The sequence below is a fragment of the Neopelma chrysocephalum genome, unplaced genomic scaffold (genome assembly GCF_003984885.1).
Source record: "Neopelma chrysocephalum unplaced genomic scaffold, ASM398488v2 Primary Assembly neopelma1_23, whole genome shotgun sequence".
Lineage (NCBI taxonomy): Eukaryota > Metazoa > Chordata > Aves > Passeriformes > Pipridae > Neopelma > Neopelma chrysocephalum.
The window spans coordinates 6,084,372-6,109,404 of NW_020897691.1; the positions used below are offsets into that span (position 1 = coordinate 6,084,372).

Genomic DNA, 25,033 nt, shown 5'->3' on the forward strand with positions numbered 1-25,033 from the left:
ATCTGCTTCCCATAGGTACCCATGGGAGCCTTGTTATCGACCTCAACTGGGAAAAGGATTGTTTCTCTCCCTCATTATAACTGCTATTAACTGGCATAGTTCTTGTCTGTCTCCATCGCAGGGGCCATTAATGTAGTAGGTCAGAGAAACTGAGTTCTGCCGGTGTCCCTGCAGTGTAGGGATGGAGCATGTTGGCTGTGTGTGAGGGAGCTAGTCTAGCTCCCCATCTGCTCTGGGAGTGCCAAGAGCTGGGGCTGTCAGAAAGGGCATCCTTCACAGCATTTACACCCCCACATGACGTCTGGGAGAGTGATACAGGTGACAGGCTGGAAACTTCCTCTGATGGCTGCTTTTTAATTGCCTGTTCCCGAAGCAGCCTCTGGGTGAACTGACACTTGATAACTTGTTACTTGTGTGGCCCCCGTAGGATTCCCGAAAGCCGTTGGGTAAGATGCTGAATTGGCCTTGGAGCTTGCCTTCCTCCTCTGCCTTCCCAGAGTAACTAGGCACCGGAGCTAGGGTGAGCTGCCAATTTAATCAGTGCTCTCCTTCTTGCAGTAGCGTCCCAGAGCACAGTGATCTTCCTCTCCAGAACTGGGAATACCCTAATGCTAGGTCTCAAGTGGAGGAACTGGAAGCAGAATTGGTGGAGAAAATATAAGAATAGTGTAGTCTCACATGTATTCTAGGAGCAGGTCACAGGTCTGCAGTTAAAATCTGACTGGTGTTACAAACCTCATTGCCTGATGTCTCTCCTGAATGTTTTCTTGTGGTCATACAGACTAAAAGGAATGTGGAGGAAGAGATAAGAAAAAGTAAGCTTCTGTGATGGGCAACATGTAGTCTTCAGTTCTCAGATCAAAAGCATCAGATTTCAGTCTGGGAAAAGGAAGACTTGGTGATGTGCTTTTGGGGAGAAAAAAAAACCAGAAAATGAGATTAGAGAAGAACTCATAGTTCTGGACAGAGCCAGTATGCAGAGCTTGCTAAGAGCCATAGAGATCTGTAATTACATTTGTATGGATTACAGTAATCCATGAATTTGTAGCCTATGGGACCTGGCCATATTGGGCCAGAAACACAGAACTATCAGGTAGTGCTTTGTGGTGTGCTAGTACACATCTTGTGATTTTTTTTTATTTCTTTTTTCCTGGACCCCAGTAGGACCTTTCTGGTAAGGTGCTGCTGCCCTTCCCCAGTCTGGGTTCTGGTTGACAGTGATAATTTGTCTTTTTCAGAGTGTAGCCTCAACTGTACATTTAGGAGGCAAGAAAACCTTACCAACCTTTGAACTTGCCTGAAGGGGTAGGATAACCAGGGATTTATTTAAATACAATCCAGGAATTTTCTTAAGTGTTCTTATTTTTTTACTGTAGTGCTGGTTATGCAGATGCAAGTGATCTTAAAATCACAGATCACAGTTTACATTGCTCACCTTTGAGATTAATCTCACCCCAGCTTCATCTGTTTGACTTCTAACATTCCTCATTCTCTGGCTTAATGCTGCAATTTCAGGGTCCCAGTCCCCACAGGGGACGGCTCAGCTCAGGCTGCTCACTAGCATTTCACTGTTTGAATCTGAGCTCTCCCTCTTGGGTAATCCCTCTTGGTAATTGTTTGGATATCCCTGACAGTACCCACTTACTTGAGGAAAAAAAATTAACTTGCTAATGTCTCTGCTGAGACAGAGGGAACACTTCTATATGCTCATCCAAGAGTAATATTCTTTAAAGAGGCTGTTGAGGTGTGTGACTACTTAAATATCCACCTGAAACCTGTACTTAAAGGAGGCTGTGGCCAAGTCGTAACACCTTACACGTTATTAAATTTAACTGAAAAATAAACTTAAAAATCATCAGCATCAAGAGATCAGGGCATGGCCTAAAGTAACTGACCTCTTCACTAAGCTTTTGAGCATCCTCCATGCCTCCTGAAACTGAGAATGCTGGAGGGGCTTGTGAAGTGGACACCTAACACACCTACTATTGAACACTTTAAGCTTAATGGGGAACAGCAGTGGGATAACATCACAAGCTCAATATTTGACTGGACTATATTTTGTGTTACAGAGTTTGCAATACTAATGTTGTCTGAGGCCAACTAGTGGAGGTCGCATTCCTGTGGGTGCTGCAACCATAACTTGTTGGACCTTGGGTCTATTCAAAGTATTTACTTTAAAGATGTACAAAACCAGGCAAGGCAGATGGGTTGTGCAGAGTCTTTCTGAATAGTCATGTGTTCGTAGGAATCCATAGTGGAGGGGAAAAATCACATAAAATGCATCTACTACCATGAAATGATCTACTGGGGCATGGATATAGCAATACAGTGATGGAGGGGCAGCAGGGCTCACAAGTGCCATTTGGGAAGTGTTGGGACAGCAGTAAATTAATTTCTGAACTTCAGTGCGCTTGTGAACTGCTAACCTGATGTGACTACTTCCTGGCACATAAAGTGCTTTAAAAAATGTTTCAGCATGTGATGCTGCCATCTGCTATGAGATGGTGGCATCTTCATAGTGGCCTATGGTTTCTCTCAGCAAGCTTCATGTATTTTTCTGTAAATATGGGTGGGCTCTCAGTTCCCTGTCCAGGCTCTTTTGTTAGGCCAAAAGTCAGGAGCTGATCCAGAGCATGGCCAGCCTTTTTCCCACACGCTAGTGGTTGTAAATTGCCATTAATTTTGGTGGCACTTGGGATTCAATACCTCTAGTGAGACGTGTGGGAGGAGGGAAGAGATAGATGTACTTATACTGGCTCACAAGTCAGACACTCAGCACAGGGGTGCAGACAGATAGCCCCGTCCTGCTTGGCTTAACCATGTCTGGAACTTATTCAGAGTGTGTGGACTGATGGGTGTTGGAGAACCATAGTGGTCTTTTGGTCCTGGCTTGCTCCAAGATAGTTAGTATTCCCTACCCTAAAACAAAGTTTAGAAGTACCTTTTCAAAATAAAATGTTCCCTCTCTCTTAGTCACATAGCATATCTGCTCTGGGCAGAAGACAGTGTCTGTTCCTCAATATTATTTGATCATGGGGCAATTTTTATGGTACCAAGCCTGCTAGAGTCTGATGGGCTTTATCCATCTAGCAAGGGCAAAAGAAACCTAGCATGTAAGTTGGCAGGGCTGATCAAGAGGGTTTTAAGCTAGGTTTGAAGGGGGAAGGGGTTGAAACCAGGCTCTTCAGAGATAAGCCTAAGGGTGGAAAGCCAGGGTTAGGAGTGATATCAGCAACCCAGTGGAAGTGCATGTACACCAACGCACGCAGTTTGGGAAACAAGCAAGAGGAGCTGGAAGCCATCGTGCAGCAGGAAACTGACATAGTGGCCATCACAGAAACATGGTGGGAAGACTCGCATGACTGGAGTGTTGCCTACATGCTCTTCAGAAGAGATAGGCGAGGTGGAGAGGTAGGAGAGGTGGATGGGTGGCTCTGTATGTTAGAGAGTCTCTTGACTCTGCAGAACTTGGTCAGTGATGATAAGATTTAGTGCTTCTGGGTAAGAATCAAGGGGAAGGCCAGCAAGGCTGACATCCTGGTGGGAGTCTGTTACAGACCACCCGATCAGGATGAAGCAGGTGATGAATTATTCTACAAGCAGCTGGCAGAGGTTTCAAAATTGCCAGCCCTTGTTCTTGTGGGTGACTTTAACCTGCCGGATGTCTACTGGGAACTCAACACAGCAGAGAAGAGGCAGTCTAGGAGATTCCTAGAGTGTATGGAGGATAATTTCCTGCTTCAGCTGGTAAATGAACCTACCATTGCCGGGGATCCGCTAGACCTGTGGTTCACAAACAGAGGAGGGCTGGTGGGAGATGTGGTGGTCAGAGGCTGCCTGGGGCACAGTGACCATGAAATGACAGAGTCTTCAATACTTGATGAAGTAAGGAAAGGCATCAACAAAACCTCTACCCTGGACTTCCAGAGGCCAGACTTTTGGCTGTTCAGGAGGCTGGTTCAGCAGAGAGTACCTTAGGAAACAGCCCTTAAAAACAAAGGGGGCCAGGAAGGATGGACTAACTTCAAGAAAGAAATCTTGAAGGAGCAGGCTGTCCCTATGTGCCAAAAGGCAAGCTGGCCTGGCTGAACAGGTAGATTTTGCAGGAAATCAGGGGAAAAAAGGGAGTTTATCACATTTGGAATAAAGGGCAGGCAACTCATGAAGAGTTTATATGACCTAACTATATTCATAGAAAGAAAATTAGAGAGGCAAAAGCACAATTTAAACTTAATCTGTCCACTTCTGTTAATGATAACAAAAAGTGTTTTTATGAATATATCAATAGCAAAAGGAGGGGCAAGGAAAACCTCCATTCTTTGTTGAACATAGAGGGGAACATAGTTACCAAAGACAAGGAAAAGGCTGAAGTACTTAACACCTTTTTCACCTCAGGTTTCAACAACAAGACAGGTTGTCCTCAGGACAACTGGCCTCCTAGGCTGGTAGACAGGGATGGCGAGTCAAATAGCCCCCCTGTAAGCCAGGAGGATGAGCCACTTGGATCCTCACAAGGCCATGGGACCACATGGGATCCATCCTAGGGTGATGAGGGACCCAAGCCACTCTCTATCATTTATCAACAGTCCTGGCTTACTGGAGATGGATGATTGGAAGTTGGCTAATGTGACACCGTTCCAATCTGCTTAGATGCGGAAGGGAACCAGGTTCTAAAACATTCCCATAAGTGAGATTAAGGCACAAACGAGGCCAGATGCTGGATCCCAAAACAATAATTCAGCTTTATTTTGTAAAACAAAAGAGCAGAGAGAAAGAAGGAAGATGGAAAAGTGGGAAACGCTAAGGGTAACTGCGTTTAAAAGCACAGGACAAGGAGTTACCACCATCATGAAGTGCTGCTAGCTTGCAAGCTGGTAGATCTATGCTGGGCTTCTTCCCTGGTTGCCTTGTAGCCTCTGAGGAATGAACCAAATGGCAGGGTAACGGAGTGGCAGCAGCTCCCACAGCAGTCCACGGGCACAGCCCTAAATACCCTCGACATGGTATCCCTAGATGCCCACTGGCCAGTTCACCAGTATCCAAGCAAAGTTAGCCTGGTACTAAGATGGGCCCCCTTGGCTGGTCCCCCAGCAAGATCTGCCTGGCATACCTTATTTGGGAGAGTAAGTCCTTGCCGTATTCTTGATTGTAACAACTTTTTGCTCATTTACCTGCCTCTGATGGCTTGCTAGGTACCTCCTGGAGCTTTTGTAAGTAGCTCGGCTCCTGCAGCAGCCTAGCTGTGGCATCAAGGCTTTTTAGCTCCATGTTCAAGACAATGGCAAAGCAGACTCCATCCTGTAATCAATCCATTACAGATGCCCATCCACAAGAAGGGCTGAAAGGAAGACCCAGGAAACTACAGGCCTGTCAGCCTGACCTCAGTGCCCGGCAAGTTTATGGAACGGATCATCCTAAGTGCGATCACATGGCACCTAGAGGACAGACAGGGCATCAGACCCAGCCAGTACAGATTTAGGAGGAGCAGGTCCTGCCTGACCAACCTGATCTCCTTTTATGAACAGATGACCTGCCTGGTAGATGAGGGGAAGGCTATGGATGTGGTCTATCTGACTTTGGCAAAGCCTTTGACACCGTCTCCCACAGCATACTCCTGGAAAAGCTGGCAGCCCACGGCTTGGACAGGGGCACTCTCTGGCTGGATGGCCGGGCCCAGAGAGTGGTGGTGAACGGTGCTGCATCCAGTTGGCGGCTGGTCACTAGTGGTGTCCCCCAGGGATAAGTGTTGGGCCCAGTCCTGTTTAATATCTTTATTGATGATCTGGATGAAGAGATTGAGTCCACCATCAGCAAATTTGCAGATGACACCAAGTTGGGGGGGAGTGTCAATCTACTGGAGAGTAGGAGGGTTTTGCAGAGGGTCCTGGACAGGACGGATAGATGGGCTGAATCCAACAGTATGATGTTTAACAAGACCAAGTGCCAAGTCCTGCATTTTGGCCACAACAACCCATGCAGCACTACAGGTTGGGGACAGAGTGGCTGGAGAGCGACCAGGCAGAAATGGACCCAGGGGTTCTGGTTGACAGGAAGCTGAACATGAGCCAGCAGTGTGCCCAGGTGGCCAAGAAGGCCAATGGCATCCTGGCCTGTATCAGGAATAGTGTGACCAGCAGGATCAGGAAGTGATTCTGCCCCTGTACTAGGCAGTAGTTAGGCTGCCTTGAGTACTGTGTCCAGTTCTGGGCCCCTCAGTTCAGGAAGGATATTGAGGTGCTGGAGCAGGTCCAGAGAAGGGCAACAAGGATGGTGCAGGGACTGGAGCACAGGCCCTATGAGGAGCAGCTGAGGGAGCTGGGGCTGTTTAGCCTGGAGAACAGAAGACTCTGGGGAGACCTCATCACTCTCTACAAAGAAGGTTGTAGCCAGGTGGGGATCAGTCTCTTCCTCCAGGCAACCAGCAGTAGGACAAAGGGCACCATCTTAAGCTGTGCCAGGGGATGTTTAGGTTAGACATTAGGAAGCAATTCTTTACAGAGAGAGTGATCAGACATCGAAATGGGCTGCCCAGGGAGGTGGTAGATTCACTGTCCCTGGAGGTATTTAAAAGGAGACTGGATGTGCACTTAGTGCCATGGTCTAGTTGACAAGGTGGTGTTGGGTCATAGGTTGGACTCCGTGATCTGAGAGGTCTTTTCCTACTTGATTACATGATTCTGTGTGATTTATCTACTTAGTGCTGACCAGAGAGTGAAGAGAATTACTGAAACTTCATTAAGAGGTCTCCAAGCTGGAAGTGGAGAGGAGGGCAATATGCCCCCTAGGGTGGGGAAGGGGGGTAAGGTGAGGAGAAACATCATGTTTTGTAGAGCATTTGAGACTTAAAATTCAGTATCATTTGCAGAGTAAGATGATGGCAAGTGAAAAGCTGCTTTGCGGGGATTCCTAGGGCTGTGTATCCTGTTCAGTGGGGCACAACGGAACTTGATCCTTGTCTGCAGACTATTTGGCAGTACCACCTATGACATGGCTATGGTCAAAACAGGCTCATCAAATCACAGAGGTACTTCAAAATTGGTTAAGCATTGTCTGATGGATATGGATGCGCCAGAGCTTTCATACAAAACATGTCTGATGTGTTAAAGTATGACCCGGCTCAATAGGCTGTTGGGGATTCACCAGTGGAGTGATTTCTGAGGCAGATGTGGACTTTCCCCTGGTCCTGCTCTGTCCCTTTGTATCTCCTGATGCAGAACACCCTGGTGCTTTGTGCACAGCAGCTCTTTGGCATCATGGAGTGGTGCACTGCAGCAAGGCCATCTGACATGTGCCCAGCCACCGTCAGAAGCTTCCCTGGCACAAGAACTGCAGCATTTATGTTAAATAAGAAAACATAGACCTACCTTTAACAGATAATCACCATGTTAGAATCCGTGAATTAGCCCATGTCTTTTATGTGCAGATAGGAATTAGTAGTATCAAAGGGCTTAGAGGTGGAGAAGGAGGAAATGACCCCGTGGATTAACTGGGGATATTGTGCTCTCCAAAGAGGGAATTGCAGAGTCTGCCAGCCAGTCCTGATTATCTTGCCCTTATCTAGACAATCTCTGCCCTGATTGCTGCATGAAATGTAGCAATCTGTCTATGAACTGATGGTTGCTGAACTGCATTTCCTTTAACTTGGTTTTGGTGGGTCATTGGTGAGACAATCCCTTCCTCACCCTCTCAGTGTGAAGCTGATGAGAGCCAGTGGTGGGAATGGCAAATTCCTCACTCGTACCCCTGAGTGAGTGTCATGGAGTGTTTCTTTGTTTCCTCGGAGTGGGCTGCTTCTTTGTAAGTGCATGCTACTCATTTTATCAATTAGGAGGGAGGAAAAGCAGGGAGTGAGAAAGGTGCCTCCAATGTGGGGTGCAGTATAGAAATGATCGGTAGGTGGAGGAAGCCCTTTCAGCAGGAGATTGCTATGCAGAGCAGGCAAATGGTGGGGAGCCCTTGTTTCTTTGGATTATTTCCACACTTGGGCACAGGTTTTTGTCTTGATCAATGAACCAGGGTGAAGGAGGCTATTTGGCTGTTTTATACTAGGTTTGTAAGACTGCAAATCCTTCAAGGGAGAAAGAAGTTCCTGTCCTGGGTTTGGTCTAAAGCACAAAATTTCTTCCACACAAAATAGTCTGACATGAATGATACTGCTGCATACTCCAGGTGTATGAGGAGATGGTGGTTGAAATCCTTACCTCACCTTCTTCCTTCACTAAGAAGGCTGCTTGTTGTTCTTCTTTTTTTTTTTAATTAATACTCCATATAATGCAAGGAATTGGCATACACTACCTTCTGCACTGTCTTGCTGGCGGCATAGTGATGGTAGGGACTCAGTCTGTGGACTGTTCTGGGAAAGGTATTGTATATGAATACGTAACTGCCTCTGTCATGATAGGGCTGCTGAGAAGATGGGTCTGTGTCCCTTTGTGGCTGTCAATAATTAATTAAAGAGATGGCTAAAGACAGATCCTGCTTTGGAAAAATAAATACCTTGCTCTTCCTAGATGATCTTTAGCATTGCTGACTTATTTTTTATTTCCTTATTGTAGCTAAAAATGAGGGCTGCATCTTTTCCTTTTTAAAACTGTTGTAAAGCATCATTACATTAGAAAGATTACCATGCCCTTTACAAAAGGGATAAAATGTTCACAAGATGTTTTGGATGAATGGGGAAATAAAAAGAATGAATCTAAGGTAGTGTTTTCCTTAGTGAATCCGATGATGTCATGGCTGCTATCTTGAAACGCATAATGGGCTCTGAGATCCTACCAGCCCTCACTTAAAGGGATCCAAGAAATGAGCTATGCTAAGTTGTGCCCTTTAAAGAAACCCACCTCACATCTCCTGCTTCACTGGATGAAAAGTGTCACTCATGGGTAGCCTGTAGAAATTCTGCAGTGTCTGGCCTGAATCTGTTTTCTGTTTATTGCAAGAAGAGCAAATTTCTATCATCCTCTGAAAGCTTCACATCTGTCCATGAGCTGAAGGAGACAGGTTTGTCCTTTACTGCTGCAATGCCTACCTTCTGGTGCAAAGTTTGTGTGCAAATGTCATAATTGCTGTTATTTTATGAGCACAAAAGAGATGAACTAAGAGAGGGCTGTCTTATACCAGTTTCAAAGAGGAAAGACACATGAGGAGCCCAAGCAGAGTTCAAATGCTGTAGGGATGTTGTTGCAGACATCAGAGGTCTTTATCTTGTTACCTTAGGTCAAGCTTTCCTTAAGCAGCTCAGCTGTTACTCCAAAAAGGGCTGTAAATTGTTGCTTGTGCTTACGTTTTATGTCTGGGTCAGTGCTTCTTGTAAAGATACAATTTGGAAATGAAATGCACTTACTGGTTGCCATTACAAGAATCCTGTGTCAATATCTGTCTAATCTCAGTTTTTTCTAGCATTTTAAGAGCAGAACTTTGGAGCCATATAAGTGGTGTGCCTCTTGCCTGCATTTTTTTCCTGGTATCATTTTGTGACTCTCCTTGGAGAACTCTACATGATCCTGCACACTTTAATGCTCCCTCCAGCAAAACCTCTTAAAGGATTACTTTGACTTACGATTAAAAGTGGCAGGGAACACTTGGCAGATCTGAAACTCAACTAAGTAGTGCTGTTTACTTTCTGAGCTTTTCTGCCCTCATCACAGAATCACAGAATGATTGAATTTGGAAGAGACCTCTGGAGATCTTCTAGTCCCCTCCCCCTGCTCAAGAAAATTCAACTATTGCTTATGACACCTGGAAGGGCAGGTGGGGTTTGGTTCAAGACTCTATGTTTAGCCTAGGAGACAGTGGGGTGGGAATGTGTATATTAAAGTGCAGGAGAAGCTCTTCTTTGAACAGCTGTTAATATAAATTCTTATGCTCTATCCTCTGTTAGAGAAGGTGCATATCTGCAAGGGGAAACCTGAAGAAGGAGGCAAGGTCTCCAGAGAGCGACAGAAGGTGGAAAGAGAAGTGAAAATCAGTATCAGGGGAGTAGCTGAGGCTGGGGGAAGTAGAGCTGCTCACTGGACTCATCTATGTGAGTGGTGCATGCTGAAACTCATTGCCTCCCAGATGCAGAGCAACATAGTTTCTCCATGTGAGCAGTAGTAAAAGTTGTCAAACCCTTCTTTTAGCCCCAAATAGCATGGGAGAAGTTATTCTACATCTTGGTGAGTCTTCAAGTGAGCACTGTAACTTCTTGGCCAGTGGCTGGGAGATGAAGTAGCAGGGTCCTGCTGGGGCATTTTTTTTCAATCTGGGTGGGAGTTAAACTGCATTCAGTGACACACTGAGATTTACAAGAGCATATGGTTGAAATCTTGTCACCAAGTTGCAAGAAAAACTTGACCTCTAGTGGGTGCTGTTTTTTGCAGTCTGTGTAGTCACACAGTGTCTGCTTTTTCCTATGCCACATGCTTCATGGAGGATGTCTTACAAGCTTTATTTCTTCTGCATCAATTCAGGGTTACACAAAGCCATGCCTAACTGCAGAAGACCATGATATTTTTTCAATTACCCCGAGCCTCACTGAACCACTGTAGGTGTTTTCAAAATCAAGCTGGTGTTCAAAGTCACAGGCTTACATGGAAAAAAGGGTCTGAACATCCTCTGCTGGATGCACAGTGCAACCTTGCATAAGGGGTTCCTATAGACTGGCCAGGAGACCTGACTCTGGTGAGTGCTAGGTTTGCCAAGAACAGAGAGGCATGTGGATTTCAGCCTAGCCTGACTAGAAAGCTCAGCTTGGACAGCCTTGACAGTATGCCATGTTTTTATTGTAAGGTTGTTGGTAAAATTTACTAGGGACTCAGATTTGCATTCTCAAAATCACTGATGTGCTTAAAAGCCCTGAGGGACGGGGACCTCTGCCCTTTCATCTGCTTTCAGTGGGCAGCACTGCTAATTATTTGGGGATAGTTTGGAGTTGCCTATAAGGCATGAGAGATTAATCTTTCCTGTTTCTCTAAAGTCTTCCCCAACCGGTAACTGAACTCTACACAGTAACCACCCAGGACTGATAGGTTAACTCTAGCTGAGACTGGTACAGTGAGGTGCTGAAAGCCCATGCTCACACAGCCCAGCTTTGGTACGGTCAGACAGAGATCCAGGCTATCCTTGACTCTTGAATTTGCTTTTGCTGTATCTCCAGGCAGATGAGTTTACTTTGCCAGGAAAGAAGGTGTGATAAAGTACCACTGCAGCTGATAACCCTCTGTGAGAGCCTGGGCCTGTGGTGCCAACTGGGTCCTGTAGCTCTTCCTGTCATTCTGTGATGAGATTAGCTCTTCTGGAAGAACTTGCTGGGGCAAGCCCCTGCCTGTCCAAAACGTACCTTTTGCCTCCTACTTCAATTAGTAGAACTAAACTGTCTTGCCTATCTGGTGATGTTCTGTCAGTGTTTTTGCAGGGATAGGGAGAAGATTGGTAGACAATTTGGGTGTGGGGTTAGAGACAAACGGCTCTGCTCTCTGCTTGGCTGGCTTCAACCTCCGAAGAGGCAGATGTGTGCAAGACTTGGCTGAAAAGAGCTTTCTCTGACCTGTGCTCTGGGGATCCTCAATCCTTGATGAGCACGCCTACCTCCCCTAAGCATCAGGCTTTCAGTAGGCTTCAACCCAAAGGAGTCAGGGTAAAGCATCTGGGCTCTGTTTATTCCCTTGGATGGAGCCTGCATGCGAGGAGGGCTGTGCATGCCCACACCCATTTGCAGAGTGCAGGGGTGAGGACTGCCACAACCACCCGTGTCTCAGAGCTGATGTGCCAGGCCATGGCAAGGCAGGATGCTGTGCAGGGAGATCAAAGAGGAGAGCTGAAATGAAAATATGACTAGCAGCAGTGGGGAAAAATTCTTGAATTCCAGTATGAAGTTTCCTCCTTTCTTTCAAATTGGTGCACCATTTAGCCACATGTTAAAGGTGTTAGGGGGATGAATGTGGAGCACATGTGCCTGCCTGAGCCTTTACCTCAGGGGTGGACTGACTGGAGGGAAGAATAAGCACCCTGGGAGCTCCTGACCACAAGACATCAGATGCTTTGCTTAGGTTTCTCTAGTGGACGGTCCATACACAGGAGTTGGGATTATTTTCTCCTATTGATTCAACTCCTAGGGCTAAATATCACCTTCCATAACAAATGACCCAGTGACCGTTAACAGCTGGAGGCAAAACTTGAAGCTTACCAATATTTTTGCAAAAGATAAGCAGGCTCTGTTACCAATTTATGGGGAAAGTGAATAAAGAAATCCCTGAATGATTGTTCTGCTGACCTCAATATATCTTCTGGGAAGAAATTCCTAAAGCCAAAGAACTAAGGCTGCAGAAGAGAAGACATCAACCAGGCCTGGTGATTTAGTTCTCTTTAAGGAGACAATATTGCTGGCTAATTTTTTTAGATTTTTTTTTTTTCCTCTATAGTAGACCCAATCAATATTACATTTCCAATTCAGGATAAAAAGAAATTCACACAGCAGAAAGAAAGAAATAATGCTGGTGATGCCTTACTATTCCCAGGTCATAACCAAGGGAGTATTACTGTACTGGAAGAGCTGTTCTGTGTTGCAGCCTTGTGCTTACAATGCTAGGGAGAAGTTTTGTGGACAGCTGGGAGTTTGGTACAGCTGTAGTGTATTGATTCAAAGAATTTGGGGTACTTGATGAGAAGTCAAAGAAACATTTCCCATCAGGATTAATGGAGAGAGACTGGTTTCATTTGCTACAGCTCATTATAGAAAATTAGCAATGACAAATCATGTATGGCTGTGAGGGGCAGGGTGTTCTTTTCACCTTTTTTTTCTCATTTAACAAAATCAAGTGACACAACGTTGATCAAATGACAGCACTATGAGCCAAAACAAGCAGTGCCCGATAGCTGTGGTGCTGGTTGGGTTTCTTCGGGTTTTCCTTTTTGCAGAGGAGGATGGTCAGCACTGCAAGTGGATCTGCTGCTTTTCATGCTGGAGCACAGTCCAAGTGCTGTGGCCTGCCTCTGCTCCCCAGCCATCAAATCTGGTGCCAGCACCACCCTGTTCTGCCTGGTAATACATCATGAAACATGTCCGTAGCCCATTTAAGCTGCCTGCACCTGGGAGGGAAGAAATTTGGCTCATAAGCCTAGGCTCCTCCCTAGTCAGGCTGTGAACCATTTTGTAATAGCTTCAGTCTTTGCTTCCCAGGAAAGATTTACAATAAGGCCTTCCTTAGCATTTGGTTTCACTTGCCCTTTTGAGCTAAGGTCAAGATCAGAGAGTAGGTAAATAGGCTTTCCCAAATTGCAGACACCCAGCTGTTCTGTCCTCCAACTCCATCTCTGCAGCTAAACAACAGTTTATGGAAGCATTTTTTCTTTCTGTGCCATTTTTTTAAGCCATTAAGGAAAATGCATATATTTAAGGTAAAGCAGTGTGACTATTACTCAGTGCCATACATATCATGCAGGCTATACAAACTTGGATTGTGTTGTTTTCTGAATCAAGTGCATTACATCTGGGATGCAGAAGGGCTTTATTCACAATCTCTGGGGAAACAAAAAAAATCCCAAGGTTCCTTTAACTTTGAAAGACAGTTTTGTGCTTCAATGGACAATTACTCTCCATGCTAAAAATATTTTTTTTTTGTCTATGGTGGAGAGTTCTGCTAGATGAAACAACCAGTAGGCATTGGAAATCTTTCTCCATGTAAATACTAAAGGACATGAGCTGGTCACTTTTTGGCCTTTTGTTAGCAAGTTATCTGTACTTAACTTTGTTGGTGTTCTGTTGTAAGAAAGTTAGTTTGTCCTAATCTCCAAGAGGTTCTCGTACCTCTTCTTCTGAAACCTTGCCTGCTTTTATTTTGTGGGGGCACAGCAGAGTTGGCAGTGCTCATAGAGTTGGCAGTGCTATGTGCAGATGGCAATACCCTGTTCCTGCTCTTCAGTGTTGCCCACCTAAATGAGGGAAATAGCCTGGTCAACTAGTCAGCTGCTGCTCCAGGAACTCATGTTATTGAAATTAAATGAGTAAACTGTGATCCAAACTCATCAGACAATAGCTAAGAACAAAGGGATCTCACTGCTTGACCTTACTGTATTTGAGCCAGGACAAATAAAACCATCCTGGTACCTCTACATTTCAGGTTATGGAGGATGCATAAGGAACTTTCTGAAAACCTACTTTAAAGCAAAAACAATAGGAAAAATTTTTAAGCTTCTAGAATAGCATAGAAATAGTGAGGTGGACGTATTACTATCACCCCTCCCAAGCCCCAAGGAATGGAACAGGTTGGTGCTGGTACCTCTAACCCAGTCCCTGTGACACTGACTCCCAGAACAGTCCTGAAGAAGCTTCTAGATGTAGAGCTGTGTCTGGCTCCCAGCTGCTGCCCCTGAGCCTTGCCCTGGGACTGGTACTAAAAGGAAACCTGAGAGCAGGCACAAAGCTCTGGGTTTTGGGTTGAGCTGGTAGACTTAAAATCTTGAGTCTACTTAACAAGAAAAAACAGTAGCCCTTCCTTTGGTGTTTCAAAGTCTCATTGTCAGAGAAGTAATAAATTTGAGGTTGTTTTCTTCTTATAAATTGGACTGTTACTGTGGAAAGGTCTCTTAATTTTCCATTTCTCCAGTGAGATCTATAATGCATCTCCTAGCTGTGACTGACTAGTTAAATATTCCCTCTCTTTTGCCACTTAGTATTCCTGTACAGCTGCTTATTATTATAAACTATTTGTTCAACTTTGCAGGCGATTATAAGAACAAATAGCCTAGTGATGTATTGACATTGTGTGTGTCTTTGACAATGCCCCAACACCCTCTTCCCAAAGACACTGCTCTTCCAGATGAGAAAACAAGGACAGTGTGACTAAATGACATGCATTTGCAGAACTCAAACATTTCCTTACTCACTCAACCCCAGATGTTCTTTTCCCAGGCCTCATATTTAAAACTTCATTAGAAATTTGAGAGAAATGCTTTACTGTGGCTGCTGGCTTGGCTGCTTTTCAGGTTCAGGAAGAATTTCTTATATTCACAGACCCTTTTTTCTTTTTTTTTTTTTTTTTAATACTTCTCCAGAAACTTGTATCATCATCTTTAGCAGTGCAGGAAAATATCCACATGAGCGTAATATTTTAGAGCTTCTTTGTACCATGTTCATCTCTGAGACTAAAAAAAAAAATCTCTTAGTCCCAGTTTCATTTTTAATAGGATAGTAAACTAAGAGGATCCATAAGGATTATTCTAATCTCACCCTCGAGCTCTCTCCAGCACTACTGCCTATCTGGGACCCATTATTGAACTGCCTTCTCCAGTGCTCTAGAAAAGAGGCCCTTATCTTGATTTAACAAGTAATGATAGCAAAAGCCTGAGCTGTCATGCTTTAGAGAGAATGGATTAGCTAATTGATTGTGAAGAAAAGAAATACTAGGCTGGAGCTAAACATCCTTTGGGGTACAGGCCTTTCCTTGCTTTCTTCTTTAGTCCCTTGAGAATATGTTTCTACACTGGGGTGGGGGGGAGGGCTTGTGTGTGTGTATTCAACACAAACTACTCCTACAAAACACATGCAAGACACTGCTAATCATGAGTTGTTTCCTCATTTTGCAGCTCTCCTGGAGCAGTCCATTCTGTGTGCTTTGGAAGAGCAAGGGAGCTGGTAAAGGGGCTGGAGCACAAGTCTTACCAGAAGCAGCTGAGGGAACTGGGTTTGTTTAGCCTGGACAAAAGGAGGCTCAGGGGGTACGTATCACTCGTTACAACTACCTAAAAGGACACTGTAGGAAGTTGGGGGTCAGTCTCTTCTCCCAAGTAACAAGTGTTAGGACAAGAGGACGTAGCCTTAAAGGGGCTATGAACCAGGGGAGGTTTAGGTTGGATAGGAAAAACCACTTCACTGAAAAGGTTGTCAAGCATTGGAACAGGCTACCCTGTGAGTGATGGTGTCACCAGTGCTGGAGGTATTTAAAATGTGTAGATGTGGCACTTAGGGACATGGTTTAGTGGTGGACTTGGCAGTGCTGGGTGAAGGGTTGGGCTCAGTTGTAAGGTTTCAATTTAAATTATTATTCCATTGTTGTGGCAGAAGATAAACACATAAAGCCTTATATGCCTACATCCTCTTCAAACCTTTTGGGTCTGGGGTCTTGGATGGAGTCAGCACATGTCCTGGGCAGGACAGCGGCTTATTTCTGGTGATATTGTTTGCAGGTGATGGGAGACTAGCCCATCTGGAAGTGAGAGTTCTAGCAAGCATATGTGAAACTGGTCCTTGGGACAGTGTACACACTCTCCTACTTCTAATCGTGGCAGTGAATGTGTGTAAGGGCATAACTGTGACCTCAGATATGGCTGTAGCCAATGCACAGTCATACTTCCCTTCCCTCAATCCTTAAGTATGGGTGAGGAACTGAGGGAGGGCAGGCAGGATTCAGTTGCACAGCAAGAGAGAGTAAAGCTGAGACTCAAGTGCAGGTTTTACCTGTCTGTATAGTTCACTGCCTGATATTTCCTTCTCCCTCTCATACTGAAAACAGCTACATTTTTGCAGTCAGACTCTAGTGTTGAATATGTCTTCAGACTATTTCCAAAAGGCACAACAGACTCCCCCAAGCAGATAAATTACTGCTGTCAACAGCATAATAACAGTCACACACATGGTTTCTTTCTCCTTTCCTCCCCTCCACTCCCCATGATAAAATTTCTAAAACGTTGTACACTGCACAGAAGGTGAACAGACACTGGGTTAGTTAAAAACATACTTCTCTTTATTTGAAAGTTTTCTATCCACAGATAAAAGGCAGTTGAGATATTGCATAGTATACTTTTTTTTTTTTAGTATGCTTATTATCAAATGTGTCTGAGAAAAGAGATGGTTACTGGCTCTAACTTCCCACAACAAACAGTGAAGTTAATGGAATAATAAATTAAAGTAGTAGTAGTCAACATTATGTATAAAATAAATGGTAACAGATACAAATATAACATGAATGATAACTGATTCAGTTTCCCTTTTCAGGAGTTCAGTGTCTCCTTAGAGTGGTTACCTAAGTGGAGTTTTAAATGCAGTGGTGCTCTGAAGCTTCAAAACACAAAAGCCACACAGGTTTTTTTTATTGAATGGGAATGTCTTCAAGAAACCTTGCTAGTGAGAATGAGGGTGCTGTTTTCCTGCCCCTCTGATGGTTGGTTAATATCCCTGTTGCTGAGCCCTTGCTTCTGTGAGGAGGCAGACTTCATGATCCAGCTGTGGCTGATCCTGGCTCTAAGGCACTTCTAGGGCCTACCAGCTATTTACAGTGTAGGCACTAATTATTCAAAGGACAAAACTCCACATATTCTGCAGTGTGTAAGAGAGGAATTGTCATGCAATCTTAGTGTACTGGCCATTGTCTCTGGGACTGTCCTCATTGTCCTTTATAAATGCTCATTGCTGGATACTCAGTACCTGGGCCCTCTGTGGTATTAACCCACAAGGAACTTCTGTGGCTCTTAAAGAAACAGTTTTAAGAGCTCTGTCTTGTCAGTGTGCTCTCTTTCCTGTTACCTGAACTAATGTGGGTTTCCATGAGTGCTTTCTGGCAGGTGGGGTTTCCCATGGAGCTGGTCCTGTCATGGGCTGAATGTCAGGGTGCTGCAGGTTGCCACCCATGCTTGTTGGGCTGCCTTGAATTGGAGACAAACACCTTGCTCATCTGTTCAGGGGAGCTTCAGAAAGTGTCAAAGCTACTATGGGGAGGTAGGTATTGAACAGGGACTTAGAGGAAGAAACTTGTCAGAGCAGCAGCAGAGCAACAAGAGACCTCCGTTTGAAACAGGATGGGAATGCAGTAGCAGTCCACGCAACCTGAAGATCCAAGTCTTTACAGCAACATGGATGCTGGCCCATATATTACACAAAAAGAAGTCAACCAGGTTCTGAATTACAGGGTTGTAATTTGACCCTGAGGATCTGATGACCACAGAAACCACCAGAGCTCTGCTTCCCTGGTTTGACAACTGTATGCTCCTGCAGGCAATTATAATCCTGTTGTATGTCTCAGCTGCCTGGCACTTTTTTCCCTCCTTCATTATGTACTTAACATTGAGGTAGAATTTTCAACTAGTATTTAAAAACACAAGAAAATGAACACAATCTTATTGGGCAAGTAGTCCAGTGACCTCCAGAATTTGCTAAAAACCTTCACAATGTGGCTATAAAATGAGTAATTGAAGTAACAGAGAAAAGTAATTCTACATGTGTCAGAAAAACAGTATCAAAAAAAGTACAGCACTCAGTTGCAAGACATTTTCTTCATCTATTGGATTTAAAACAATTGAGTCAAATGACAGAAACAGAATTTTTTATGACATCAGAGATATACTGGTATCATAGGAAGAGTACACAATGAATTTTTGAAGGCATTAACTGTTTTGAACAATGATCTAAATAGAGGTAATTTATAATGGTTGACTTCAGTAGAGCATTGCTTTTATTTCCTATAAAAATACATGTTTAAGAATGTATATATAGACGTGTCTTGCAAAAAAATCTGCATTCCTTCTGAAGTTTATAAGGAAGATCAAAGTAATAGTAGTAACCTTTACAAGGAGACTTAAATGTCTTATTGTTCATACAATATTTAAATGTAAGGAACACATATCAACCTAGGCTTTTTTTGCTTTACAACCCCTGTTAATACTAAAGCAAGTTTATACCTAAATAAAGCTAGTTAAACTACTGCTATAGGACTGCTGTTAGTTACCTCCACTGTACTCAATACCACAGAGTAAATGAGATCCAAATTTCTGTTGAAAGAACTTAGTTAGCTTGAATTTCATCCTATTGATTTAATTATTGGCAGGAATGTGAAAATACATTCAGTGTAAGAAAGCTGTTTAAAGCCAAAGGGGAAAAAAAGTTCTTATTATTCTTACAGCTATTTTCCAAGAAATACTAGATGTTCCAGCTTTAATGCTGCATTTTTAAATCGGGGGGAAAAAAAGTCCATGAGACAGATACTGTTTATGAGTCTTCAAGGAGAACATTTCACTGACATTAAAGGCAACTTTGCAGACTCACTTGAAATGTATCAATTTGTAATCTACACATTTACAGGAGCTGCTCTGCTCTGAAAGCTGTTTCCCAATCTGTGCCAAAACATGTGAGGCTGCCTAGCATACTTCTGATGATAGACCTTCAGGCTCTATTTCTCCATAATTGATTTAGTTATTAGTTATGCAGGGGAGAGAAGAGATCCCTGAGGCTTAGTAAAACAGTATTCAGTTACTAAAAGCAGCCCTTTGTGAATTAATGTTATCCTACCAGCTCTTTCTGCTCATTATTCCTTCAAGTCTTGTTTTCCGGGACACCAGCTGTCACAGAGGAAGTCTCCAGCCTTTTCTTCTCCTGCCTCCTTGGCCGACTGAAGTTGCACTAGCATGGTCTGGAGTGTCTCCTTCACTACCTGGATCTCCCTCTGCAGAGACTGTGCAAGCTTTATTAAGGAATAATCTGTAGGTGATTGGCAGTCCCTGTTCTCTTTCCAAGTTATTAAGTAAATTCTTGTTCTGCTGCTCACAACAGATGGCCATGGCTATCTAATTCTTGCTTCAACTTCTTCCAAATTGTTTGGATTAAACATTAATACTTGCTTTCAAAAGAAAAATCCAAGCAAAGTCAAGTTCTCAAGTAGCATTATTTGGCACTTTAAAAAAGGGAGGGGATGGGGGATAATGTTTTCATGGGAAGGAAGGAGATAAAGAAATTGTACCATGAGAAATTGCAGCATGAGCTGTGAGTTCCCTGCCGGATGAAGGGTGGACTTTTAAGACAGAGACACTGACTTGAGTGGATCAGACCCCAGATGAAGGCCACAGGGCAGTGGGAACAGTCTGAGACATAACCCAAGTGACTGCAGCTTGTGTGGTATTAGTGAGCTTAGCAGCGTGTGCTATGCAAGGCAGGATGGGAATCTAGGTAAGAAGCAAAATGAGCTTATAGCAAAGAAAGTGGTTTTGGTCCACTTACCTCCAGAAACCTTTAATGTTAACTCAATTATCAATATAACTGTGGTGCAGAACACACAAATATAAAGCTATACGAGACTCCACAGGCAATGCTTTGAACAAGTTGAAAAGCCAAGAGGGCAGTAGCAAGGTTGTACTGTTGTGCATTAGAAGGAAGAAGGCCACTTGAAAAGTATTAAATAATTCAGTATAAAATGCTTAATTTGGTTAAGAAAGAGTTTTCCACATTTTATTTGCCTCTGTCTAGTTCAGCTTTCCTGCAATGCATTCAGGAAGAAACGATGGCTAATGGCTCAATCTCTGAAAAATACTTCCTACTTCTCTCTTTCCCGGCTCCACACTGACAGAGGGAAGGTGTCAGGTGCTGGCAACTAGAATACAAGGGGTGCAGCAGTGAACAGACTGGCAGATGAAGGTAGGACATGAATGGAGATAGTAGCAAATGCTGATGTGCACAAGCCTTTAAGTGGCTGGGCTTCCTAGGCAGCACAGGTTTTGTTCTATGACTAGCCTCTCCTGAGAATAAGCACTCTGTATTTTCAATATATTGGCCCTTCTGCTGATAATCGTATATCAGCAAGACTATTCATTGTTGAAAGAAGTGCAAGGACTGGGTGTAGCTCAATGAGACCAGCGTTATTTTCTCTTCCACAGCTTACACTATGGGGAGAGGAAAGCAAGCAGAGGAAAGTTAAAGCCTTTTGAAATGCTAAACCAATGACCAAGTCTATATGAACAAGGCCTAGAACCCATCCCAACCACTGAGGCCTCCTCTACAGGTATGACTGAAGGGCAAGGACCCCAAAAGACAGAAACAGTTTCCTTTCTAGCAGTGTGTCATGCAATTATCTCAGAATCTCACTTCAAGGGAAGTGAAACAGGATGACACTGAAACAGCTCAGTTTCAAAAATACAATGCACAGAAAAGATAATGCACGAGGACAGTCTTCATCCTTTACAGAGCTCATACATTATGAAATGATGTTTTACTTGACCCCTGATGTCAATACAATGAAGAAAAAAAGACAGCCTCAGGTTATACAACTGTAAAAAGTGAGACACTCCTTTTGAAAAATTGCAACTAGAGTAGACCGTAGTAAAGTTATACAAATCATTGCTATTTCAGGAAGTCATTATTATGCCTTTGAAAAGTGTTTTGGCTGCTTTTGATTCTGTTATCAGTTCCTCAGAATTTCATCTTTGTATATTTACATGCATTTACTATGATGTTTTCCTCTTAATATTTGTGCATACTTCTAATTTCTGGACAGCTCTGTTAATCTAAAGGTTTTCTGTCTCTGATTACAAATAATAGCAGTACACACAAAGCTTCTCCTATCCAAGAATCTCAAAGCAGCATACAAGGACAAATTAATTATGTTTTGTATCTCCTCTGAAGTAAGAAGAGTTATTATCCCCTTGTTAGTGGTCCTGGACTCTCCACCCCTCTGCAACTTAATCATGAGGCTCTGCTGAAAATCTAACTAGTAAAACAGAAATTCGTCAGCTTAAGAACACCATGAAGTCTCTGAAATTTAATTACTTCTGATGTGTAGTCTCTGACTACATGCTGTTACTTGTAATACCCCAAGCAATTGAAAAATTCTTTTCAGGTTGAGAGAAAAAGCAAAATTGAAATGTTTCACCGTCAGTGGATAAAAAATCTTGAAGGATGGAAGAAAATGATGAAGACAAGGAAAGAAACTCCTAACCAACAGAAAGATGGAGCAACAAAAAAAAGATGACTGGATAGTGTAACTACAGCAAGATCCAATAACCTCATAAATAATACCACAATCATCTGTAGACAAGTATCTGTCAAACAAGCCTTTATGGCTAAGCAAAATATATGGCATATGGCTAAGCATGGAATCTCTATCCATATACAAAGGTTATATCTGGATAAACAGCTTCTCCTATTTTAAAAATTCAAATAACAGTTTTGCATGGGTCCACATGCAAAGGTGTTCTTCATGCTTAAATTCTCTATCCAGTGCTGCAACTATTGAGCCAGTATTCAAGGCAGGAGAAAAACCAAGTTTCAACTAGGAATATATTCTGGTTCTGCTGTCTACCTGTGAAAAATTGACAAAATCTCTCCAATGTCTCATAAGCAATAAATTAAAGTACTTGGGTACAGTTTCACACAGACACAACCCATATTCAACAACGCTGCAGCTCTAAACATTGTCTTCCATTAAGTTTTTCACCTATTTGACTTCCTCTCTTTGAAAAACTTGAGTATCATGAGAAAGCCCATTATTTACATGGAGATAAAAAGCAGATCTAAATACGGTAGAGATTAAATTTTTTGAAAAAATAGGCTCATCAGAGCAGCTTCTATTCTCTCAGCACAGATGTTTAGAGAGTCAAAAAGTAGATATTATGAATCAATTGCCTTCCTATAGGAAAGATTAGAAACTAAGAGTATATGTTGTAAAACAAAAAACCTTAGAAGGATAACCAAGGACTACTGCTGAGCTAAGGGCATCTGGGATTTTGGAGAATAACAGCAATTTTTGGACATCTGAAGAAGAAATTGTCTTGAAGAACAGAAATAATCAAAGATGTTTTGTGGTTTTCTGAAATTGGTTAACTGTTGTTCTTGTTTCAAACAGCTAAAAGTTACAGTGTCTGGAGACAGAAACTCTGCTAGATGTACCACCACCTAACTGCACGTATCTCTTCTAACCCCAGGCACCACTACACATGAAGTGGCCAGCCAGCTGGAACGTAGCTCTGCTGGAAAGGACCTTAAGGTCATGGGGGACAGAGCTGAAAATGTGCCATCAATGGGTCTTGAGGCAAAGGTGGACAACAGCCTACCAGGCTGGATTAAGAAAACACTGCCAACAGGTGTAGGGAGCTGATATTTTCACTATACGCAGCAGTGGTGAGGTCCCATCTGGATGCTATGGGCTCCACAGTAAAAGATAGAGATGGACTCTCAATGTGACTCACAGTGAGAAGGGCTTAGTCTCTTGTCATCTAAAATAAGATTGAAAAGGGTACCACTGCCACCTCTCACTCTTATGGGATCCCAAAATCTCTTACAGGTTCACCCAGGCTGAGATTCTTCAGTGAGGTACAGACAAAGCTAAATTCTACACTTGTGATTCTGTTGAAAACCTACTCTGGTGTAAAACAAGACTTGTATGACTGCGTGCCATATGATAAAGGTGAAAGGTTAGCAAAGTGACCGGCAATGCTTAACAAACATTTAGGCACAAAATTCCATTTTCAAAATAGCTGATTAAAATGTCTGTTTCAGGGTAAGGAATGAAGATTGTTTTTCTAATAATACTCCAGCCAGGTTTTCTTCCAACAAAGCATTTTCCTGAGGACAAACTATTACATGCATTCAAATTGTCTATCAAAATGTAACTGCTAATTAAGAACAAAAATGACTGTGAAATTGCAATATAGGCTCCATTTAATTTTAGTGGGAATTCCAGGCCTTTACTGTCAGGAAAGTAACACCTCTCATCAGCTCTGCAGACACCAGAATGAGTCACCTCTTATCCTTTGGTTTTTCCAATTAATGATGTGGACTGTTTTCATACACTCACTAATGATTAATCATAATTGAATGTTTCGTGGGTTTATTTGGTTATACTGTGTAGAATTCAGTAGATCTGTCATAGTGCTGCAGAGAGCTCTAACAACCCCCCTGCCATTGTTTGATGCTTTTTATACAAAAGTACAGTTTAACGTTTGCTGTGAAAAATTTCAATAATAAATTAGAATCACAAGTGGGTCAGTGCCTATACTCAGGACCAAGAAACATCACTAAATTTCTCCTTTGTTCAGTTCATGTTGGCAATTACGACGAGCAGCATGGTTGATTTACGCATGCTATGCCATCAAAACATAGAATGTTTCATAGAATGAAAAACAATGACATCTGGGTTTTTTCTTCTAATACAAACTTAATTATTAATCAAAGCTATGACACACACTAAACATTGGCAAATGGCTCGAGAGTATCATGAATTTATTTTTCTCAGTGGAGTCTTTAAAAGTCTTTTAATAATCAGACCACAGGACTAATTTACATCTGTGCAGCCCCCAGATAGATTTTTGACCTAATACAGTTTGCTACATTCATGTGCAAGGCAGTTTTTTGGAGGGATGATGGGAAGGGTTAAAATAATCAGTGAACAAGAGTTTGAGAGCATGAGCTTAAACATCTGAAATTGTAATGAAAGCAGGATAAGTTTTTCAGAGTTCTATAGATTTTTAATGAAGACTGCATAATTTTCCACTATTGTGATAGGAAATAATTTAAAACCAAATAAACTACTATGCAAACAACAGATCCATCTATTAATCATCCATCTTCTATTGAGGCTAATTGTTGTCTCCTATCTCAGTACTAGTTCCTGAAATATATTCAACTTACCAATGAGTGAAAGTTTATTTTATAGGCACTGAGCAGTTTTTATTTCTAAAAAAATCACAACAATCTACAGGTCTGTAGCACTGTGGTAGCTATTTTTCTCATTCCTTTTTGAAGGATAGCTCAGTGATTACATGTACCAGATGGTAACATTTTATGCACATTGATCTGGGCTACTTCTGAAATAGCAACTGAATGTTAATGAGGGGTAGCTGAATCGCTAAACTGCTTCTTTGTATGTCCCTATGTTTTAAACATGTTTTTTCATTTTGTGACTGATGGTCTTGCTAGGACCAGGATATCACACAGTGTGCATTTCTGTATTTAGGTAACGTGAGCTGAATTTCACTGACAGAGGAAATCAGATCTCTATCAGACAACCATGGCTTAAAACAAGACTAATCTATAACACTTCTGAAACTTCCAATGATTAATTTCATTTTTTCAACTAACTCTTGCAGTTTGAACAGCTATGAAGAAATATGCATACTCCATAAAAAGTACAAATACTACTATCTTACATACTTGTATTATCTTCTGGAACCAAAAATGCAGTCTTTCAGCTTATTTTATCTTACCTTATAGTAAACTATAACTATGATCAGACCTGACTGTTCAGAAGGTCATTAGTTTAAATCCCCTGCAAAGAGCCCATACCTCCAACCCTCAATA

General features: G+C 42.7%; 1 protein-coding gene across 1 annotated transcript in view; it reads right to left on the reverse strand.

Annotated features, from left to right (window-relative positions):
• Positions 1-18,606: 18,606 nt before the first annotated feature.
• The window catches only part of DISC1 (DISC1 scaffold protein), a 195,497-nt gene continuing 189,070 nt past the window's right edge, over positions 18,607-25,033 (reverse strand). Inside the window, exon 14 of the mRNA XM_027683381.1 lies at positions 18,607-19,423. Coding sequence (XP_027539182.1) covers positions 19,275-19,423 — 149 coding nt within the window. The 3' untranslated portion in view covers positions 18,607-19,274. The remainder of the gene's footprint in view (positions 19,424-25,033) is intronic.